Genomic DNA, 8,394 nt, shown 5'->3' on the forward strand with positions numbered 1-8,394 from the left:
TCCTTTTAAAATTGTTTTGCCGCCTTAAAGGGAGAAAATAAAGGAGACGGGAGAATCGCCGCCAAGCAAGTCGGCATCATTGCCGATTGCAGTTCAAAAGAGAGAAAAATAAATAAATAAATAAATAAATAAAAATAAAAATTTTGCCAATTGATTCAAAAAGTACAAGTCTTGCAAAGGCCCATTTTGTAAACTTCAAGTCTGAGCCTTTAACTCCAAGATATTAAAGTCTCCAACTTTATATTCAAGAGCTACGTAAGCTTTGGCAAAAACACAGCTTTAATTTCTCCAATTAAAGAAAAAAGAAATAAACAAATCCAAGGTTACAGCAGCCTTAAATATTTCAAGTAAAAGCATTTACAAACACTCAAACAAGCGATAAACAATAAAAGCCAGTCTCATGCCTAGCAAATCTTCCCATCCGAAATTTACGTGGCAAAGGGCAATATACAACCTAACCCACACATAAGCTCAGAATGCGTGAGCATAGGATCATCAAATTGCAGCCCTCATAGCTCCTCTAGCAGCCTCTTGCTTCATCTGAGCAGCTTTACCACTGCCGCGGAAGTACATGTATACTTGCTGCACACATGAAGCCGAGGAAGTTAGATGAAGAACAATGCCCATTAGAAAGAAATTTACATGACAATTTACTGCAATAAGAGAAAGTAGTAATAGAAATGGACCTGAAGAACCCAGATACTAAGCACCAACTCAAGGCAGAATAATCCGAATCCAACAAAGTAGAATATCTGTAAGCAAAGAAACAACCATTATTACAGTTCAGCCAGAGAGCATTACCAATAATGATATGTTGATTTCAAACATATCCAAGTTCAGACCATATGTCCGAGTAAAATGGCAAAATAAGGATCAGAAAGTATCATGTCATTAACCAAAGAAGTATATTCTGGAGGTTAGATATACTCACGCCGACCAAGGCATGGTCACCCAAAACATCTATTGCAGACAGGATACCACTGTTCCAAAGAATCGAAAAAGGAAAACGTCAGCACATATTCAAAAAGCTTCTTCATTGAAGACAAAGAAGAATTTTAACATAAACATGACACTTAAAATGCTTCAGGAACCGTACGTGAAAGATTTCCCTTTGAAAACTATAGGAGGAGCAACTGCCGCTACAATGCAGAAGCCGATGTGAACCTGTGAGACGTAAAAAAGAATTATGAAATTAGAGATTCATTGGTTGTTACAGGAGAATAGAAGATAAACTGAGAGAAAGACAGATTTACCAAATAAAACAGGAAAAACCATCCAAACCTTAAAGCACTGTCAGTCCTGCAATAATGCACATTCATTTATTATTACTTATGACAATGACCTATAGACTGTACAAGTATAGCCAACAGATAAAAATAATCTAACCCAAGAAAGTGAATAATAAATAAATGACAGATGATTCAAAAGAATCCCACATTTTTTTTTATGATTTATAACAATATTTTTGGCCTCATCAACCATGAGACAGTTAGGTATAGAATTTACAACAGGGGAAATCATTACCTAAATGCACGATAAAGTGGACGATACCACAAAACATATGCCCCAGGAACTCCTGCTATGAAGTAAATGATAGCAAGAAACCAGATTTTCACCCCTAGGACAAAAACATGATAAGATCATATTATATAGCATTTTAAGACATCATTGACATAGTAAAAATTGAGAGCAGATTTTGGCCAAAACAAACTGTGAGCAGAAGAAAAGTGAAACATAAATTTCTAAATTAACCTTCGCCCTTAATCCATGCAGTCGTAACAGCTATAATGTTCCAGAAAAGACAGAGTACCAATCCTGCACAAGATACAAATGTCACTCATCACTTGTCTTGGTCCATCCTCGATGCATAATATCAAATAACTTTCCACATAGAAGATAGAACAGCAAATCGATAATTGTCTGAACCATACATGACAAACCCAAAGAAGAAATACGCAAGACACTCACCTTACACAATTTGACCCAAAAAAAATTGTTCCAATACAGCAAGCCGCAAGAAGACCAGAAATTCCAATGGAGCCATTCAATCAAGATAGAAAGATATGGTAGCAATCAAGATCCAGGTCTGCATTGTGCTTATTTAACAAAATTAACCACAGATTGCATTTCTTCGTTTTCATGAGTTTAAATTTCGCACCATAAAGTCTAAGTTTCCAACAGATTATTCAACATCAAAAGCCACCATTTCATGCAAAAATTTACACCTCAGATTTCCCTTCCCAGGATCCTAACCATAAATGAGTAGGCATGAAATATGCTTGAAAACATAAGCAATAGAAGATCAACTTAAAACTTTTTCTCTCTGCCTTTAGAACAGTAACTGCTCAATCACTTCTTTCGAGATTGACTTTACAAATCACCGGTCACATTCCTAAGCAGAAGTGTGTTATGGAACAATGTGATGTTAACTTTCCCAAGCTAGGAGTAATGCACCAATTTTGTGAGGAGACAACCAGTAAATGCCACAACGTAAAAGCCATAAGCCACAAGAGAAGCTCACAGGAGGAAACACAATTCAAAAGACCCCATAAATATTTAGACTAAAACAGGGAATAATGAAAAAGCTGGTCCCTTTTGTAGTTGGCCTCATAACCCAGCAGTGAGGAAGGAACAGATGCACTTCATCCAGAAGAATTGAGGTTTACCAAAATGATGATATACAATAGAGAAAATGAAATAGCCACAACTTTCATATTGACAAGCCTTAAACTTCCCAAGGCCTGCTCTTTACTAAAATTGATATCAAACATCCTGGAAACTAAATTAAACCTAATCATGAAACCATGACAAAATTCTACATGGTGACTGATCATTGAGAACAGTCTCATGTTAACTGAAAATGAACTGAAAAATCCTGTGGATGCTTCATGTTAAAAATTATTGCTCAATATGCAAGCACACTAGTTCAGTAAAAGGAAAAAGAGGAAAATTCCATTTCATTGGCTGTAATGTGTAAAAGTCATCAGCCACAATGATGTTAAATACTCTCTCCTTGTCCCCCCCCACCACCACCCCAATAAAAAGAAAGGAAAAAAAGATAGCATTACTGTTAGGGCAGGGCAGGGAGGGGAAAGGGGGACTCTTGACAAGCATTGTGCTAGCAATATCTTCTTTCTCTTTTTTTTTCTTTTTTGCAACTTCGACAAGTTACCAAGGGGCAAAAAATCAACAAGCACAACACAATGTTCTCCATAATATAACCTCATTTTCTCTCACTAAGACATAAAAACAAACCTAGTGATTTGCATGCAAATAGCATTTGATAAGAACATACCTAGAAATGTTGTGAATGCAACATATTGAATTCTTTGTAGATGAACTGGTATTTCATTAGCAATATCATGATGGATAATGGGGAAAAATGGCGGCCAATTTTTCTCATCTAGGACAATCCCAGCTGCAAAAGAGAAGAGAACTAGAATGTAAATTATACCGCAGAATTAAAATGGTAGCCACTAATACTGAAGAAAACAATCAATCCACAATATTTTACACAATATGGTCAAACAAAACTTAGCTTCCAAATTACACCCAAAAAGAGCTGGAGTGGGAGACAAACATTGCAGGATAGTAGGATGCGAAATTAAGAAGAAACAAGGGCTAAGTTGACTTGTAAATGTAGAAGTATGGAACAATATCTAAGAGACAAAAGACCTATTTCATTATGTGCATCTTTTCTCTTCTTTGGAAATGAAAAAAGACACAAATGCCGAGCCAGACATGTAATGAACATCAATGGCTAATTAAAAAATTAAGAACATCTTACCTCGTGCAGCTGCATCTTCCCGCCGTTTTACATCCTTAATAGCACCAGTAAAGACAGGTTAATGATATTATAAGATCCAAATCAAAAGGAAAGTCACTAAACAGAAGCTATTATGGTAAGGTCAAACAACCATAAAGGAAAGTCGCTAACAAGCTTTTACTCCAAAATGCTGCAAATACTACCAACACAGGTTAAAAATAATTAAACAAGATCTGTAAAATTACTAAAGCTTCAGCAAAAGCTTTTTCATATCTGTCCTAATAGCATCCAAATGACAGATGCTCCAGCATGCTTTTTCATATTTGTCCTATTAGCATCCAAATGACAGATGCTCCAGCATTTAATCTTATAACAGAGCAGAAGAAATTTGAATCAAAACCCACAATAGAAGGTCACTGATATTCATAATTCCAAAACTCAAATTGATGCTTTTAGAAAGAAACTGAGAAATCGCTAAGAATAAATTTTGTGACAATGAAATTTCAGAGGGTAATGGACTAATGGTAAGTACATCCTCACAATTTCCTTTTACTTGACTTGCATAAAAGTCATACCTCCGCTAATGCAAACTAGCACTCTAAATGCATAAAAACCTGACTTCAAGCACCTTGTAATGTAAAAAGATAATTTGAAAGGAGAATTTTCTGTGCTGCTTTCCGGCAAAAACCTCTACAGTACTGATATTAAAAATTCTAAAATTGACTTATTATCATACAATAAAAATTTGTATTGTGGAAATGCAAAAGCTAGGTCCATGGTCACATAACAAAAGTTTGAATTTGTTCATTTTTACTGACACATACCTGCTCTCGCCTTCTCAATTCAGCCTCCTTAGCTTGGAGTTCCTTTTCCTTCTTCTTCAAATCCTAAATTGAAAATGTATTAAAAACAAAAAAACTTTATGAAATACAGGCGGCTTATATGAATGAGGGTTTTCAACAGCCAGAGAATTTCATCTTACTGTATTTGAATCAATTGGAATGTCAACTGTTGCACCATGATCATATACAAAATCAGCAGGCTCAGGAGGAAGTGGTGAAAGCCTAGAGTTCGAAGCTGGAGGAGCACTCTGAAAATTAGAAATATTATGTGTAAGAGTTCTTAATTTGATTAATATAAATAGTTAGCTTACATGCAAAGATAATAGTTGAAGAAACCTAAACAAACTACCAACTAGCTGGGTCAAAATAATACCCATTGATCTAAATAAAAGTTGTAATTCCAAAAGGTAAGAACAACACTTATATGTTGGACATAAAAGCATTGATCTATTTTTGGAAAAATAATTAGAACTTACTGATGTGTAAAATGCACCTCCACTGAACTTCTGACCCGATGATTTCCCCCTTACAGCTGGATCCTAGTTACAAAAATTAGATTAAACATAAGTTGCTAGCTTTGTAATAGTATAAAGAACAAAAATATTAGAAATATAAGGCAGAAAAGAAAAAATCAAGTAGCCAATCATATGTACATTGATCACATATGGAAAAGATAATGAACTGTTCAAAGGAAAAAAACTTGTGCTAACCACGTTGCCCAAGTCTCCAAAATTTTTCTTCAAGCAGATAAAGTTGGGCTTTTTATCTGCTATCCTCTGAGCTAATTCACAGTACTTAAAGAAGAAGACCGGCATGCACAATCACAATTCACATAACAGTATCATCAAACCACTTAATCACAATACTAAGTTGGATAATCAGAATGTTTATTCACAGACCATCATACAAATATTAATTACATTAATTATCCTCGTAGTTTCACACTAACTCAAAAACGTAAAATATTTGCGGCAAAGCGAAAAAATTAGCTACGCATAGAGGGAGAGTTGAGGATTTTGCAACTGAAAAAACCAAAGCACCAAATCAAATCATAAATTCCACATCAAAAAGCTACATCAACCACTAAAGCTCAACAGCCAGTAAATCTCATAATTCCCAAGTACTTAAGCATAAATTCTAAAACCCATAACCCAGAAAACCAAACCACCAAATTTCCAACTTCATCCGTCCATCATACAAAATAAAACCCAAAAATTAGAATAACAAAGGGAAAGTAAAGAGGAAGAGACTCACAGAAAAGGGGTTAACTTCTTCTTCATCAAAAGGGTTAGGATCGTAGCGACCAGCCATGAGATAAACCACTTAGAAACCCGACGAGAAACACAACAACTGCAAACAAGGATGAGAATAGAAAGGCAAAAAGGCTTGAGCAGGAAGCAATTTTCAAACTAAAAAAGTTAGGCAATTAAACACGAAAAAAGGAAAATAAAAGAGAAATTATAGAGAGAGAAAGCTTTGGCATACAGGTCTATAGACACAGAGTGAGAGAGAGAATTTGGAATTCTGTGGTCGGCTTATTACAATTTTGGGTTACTGTAAACGGCGGGACGATTTTAATGTTTTTTAAAAAAGATTACACCTTTTTTTTTCCAAGATTTTGAATAATAACAACATTGCAAACTAAGCTTCCAACTTGTATTCTTTGTTTTTACACTTCTTGTCTTCTTTCTCTTCAAATATGATGTGATGTTCTTCCTTTTCTTCCTACCTTAAACATTGTTCTCATCTTTAACTCATTTCTTAAAAAAAAATTGAAGTATATATTATATTTTAATGTTTTATTTTGATTTAAGTTAAATTTCTCCATAACTATATAACATTCTAAAAATATTACAATTCATCATTTAATTTAAATTTATTCAAAACCTATTATTAAAATATCAAATAAAATTATTATTTTTATTTATATTATTATAATAATATATCTAATTATAATTACGGAACTCCGATGGAATAGGGTTATTTTTTTGAAAATGAAAGAAATATCATTAACTCAAATCCATTAAAAGAAACTATATGAGGAGGAGGGACATGAACCCAAATTCCTTAATCTGACTCAGAATGAGCCGATGTTGCTAGAACATGAGCGACATCATTCGCAGACTTATGAATAAAACTACTTGCTTATTAATAACTGGATAGAAGCAATTTATAATTTTGAATAAAAATTTTTTTATGAAATAGTAAATCAAAATTTTTGACTTCATACGAGATTTATAAATAAATGGTTGTTGATAACGAGTAAGAAATAAATAAATAGTTTATGTTTAGGGCTGAAAATTTTATTTCTGATATTTTGGATGCCTGAGTGGATTTTTGACAACATTAGGTATGAAACTACTGTGGAAGTTTACTTGCCCAGCAGCCATTGAAGGATTAGAATTGTTTTATTTTTCTTTCGTTTAAACTTACATTCTTTGGAATTTGCCAAATTTAGGGTTTTTTTTTTTTTTTATGGAGTAGCAAAGGGAAAAGAAATAAAAACTAAAACTTTATTGTTTTAACCATCATGATTAAAGTATCAAAACTAATAATGTATTTATGATTTACTACTCAATGCCAATTTAATATTTTTTAAAAATAACATAATAAGAAAAAGTTTAATGCAAAAAAATTATTATTACATTTGTCTAAAATAATATATTATTTAAAAAAATTAAGATTTTTTTTAATATACAAAAAGGGGAGATTCTTTAAACGGATGTAATCGGACGTGGATAAAAAATAATCTGCAAATTAATTTGTATTAATTTTGCAAAGGGTGAATTTATAAAATATTTCAATCAATTAAAAAAATTGAGAATTTAATTATTAGTGGTTTTTTTTTCCAAATGTTATCCCATATATATTAAATATAATGATTAGGATTTTTTTGTAATTGTCTCATATTGAATTTGACTCAGAGACACATAGTCATTGATCTAACCATTTGTTTGTTATTTTATTATAATAATTTTAATGTGAAATAATTATAATAGATATCACAAAACACAAAGTTCTACAAACGTGTGGAATGCATTAAATAAACAAGTAAGAATATAATCCTTGTATGCTATATTGGACTTTTAAATGGTGCAAACCTGGCATGAAGGCTCAAATGCCTAATTAATTAATTAAAAAAAATTCATCAAACTGCGGTATAAATACGATGATTGCAAGAATTATATATAAATTAATTCAAGATAATACAATAAGATTACTCTTCAAACTCAATTTATGCATCAGCTTCATGATTTTTGACAACGCGATGAAGCGTATTGAAGGTAACGATTTTGAGTTCAATGGTTTTAAGAAATGAATTGAAATATTTGTTTCTTTTGCCTCTCAATAATTAATGGAGACAACGCAATCGCATTCATTGTTTTCAATCGGTTTCAAGTGGCTAGGTAAATTGATATTCAAATATTAATTCAAAATTTTTTTTTAAAATCTTTTTCAAATAGACGTTGCAAGGTTGTGATCAAGTTCTATTTTTAATACTCAATTTAGTCACACTTGCACTTAATGAGATTTTATTGACTCCTCTCTTTAATGATGACATCAAGGCAGTAGTTTCTTAATTGGGTGCAACTAAAGCTCTAGGTCTAGATGGATTATCTTGCATGTTCTATAACATAATTGAGATATGGTGGGTTCATCTTTATGTTAAGCTGTTCGCAGTTTTTACGAAATTGGATACTTATTGAAGGAGCTTAATAGGACTACTATTATTCTAATTTTGAAATATCGTAATCTAATTCGTATTTACTAGTTTTGCTTAATTTA

At 32.6% G+C, this 8,394-nt stretch overlaps 1 protein-coding gene across 1 annotated transcript; it reads right to left on the minus strand.

Moving 5' to 3' along the window:
* Positions 1-261: 261 nt before the first annotated feature.
* On the minus strand, positions 262-6,255 carry LOC110605104 (secretory carrier-associated membrane protein 3). The gene is made up of 14 exons (XM_021743426.2): positions 6,094-6,255; positions 5,863-5,958; positions 5,085-5,147; positions 4,749-4,856; positions 4,591-4,653; positions 3,788-3,821; positions 3,296-3,418; positions 1,753-1,815; positions 1,525-1,618; positions 1,254-1,299; positions 1,097-1,164; positions 932-980; positions 687-752; positions 262-582 (listed from the first exon to the last, which is right to left on the minus strand). The coding sequence occupies exons 2-14, from the start codon at positions 5,917-5,919 to the stop codon at positions 496-498; spliced, it is 921 nt and encodes a 306-aa protein (XP_021599118.1). The 5' UTR covers positions 5,920-5,958; positions 6,094-6,255; the 3' UTR covers positions 262-495.
* Between the last annotated feature and the right edge of the window lie 2,139 nt (positions 6,256-8,394).

The sequence above is a fragment of the Manihot esculenta genome, chromosome 17 (genome assembly GCF_001659605.2).
Source record: "Manihot esculenta cultivar AM560-2 chromosome 17, M.esculenta_v8, whole genome shotgun sequence".
In the NCBI taxonomy this organism is placed as follows: domain Eukaryota; kingdom Viridiplantae; phylum Streptophyta; class Magnoliopsida; order Malpighiales; family Euphorbiaceae; genus Manihot; species Manihot esculenta.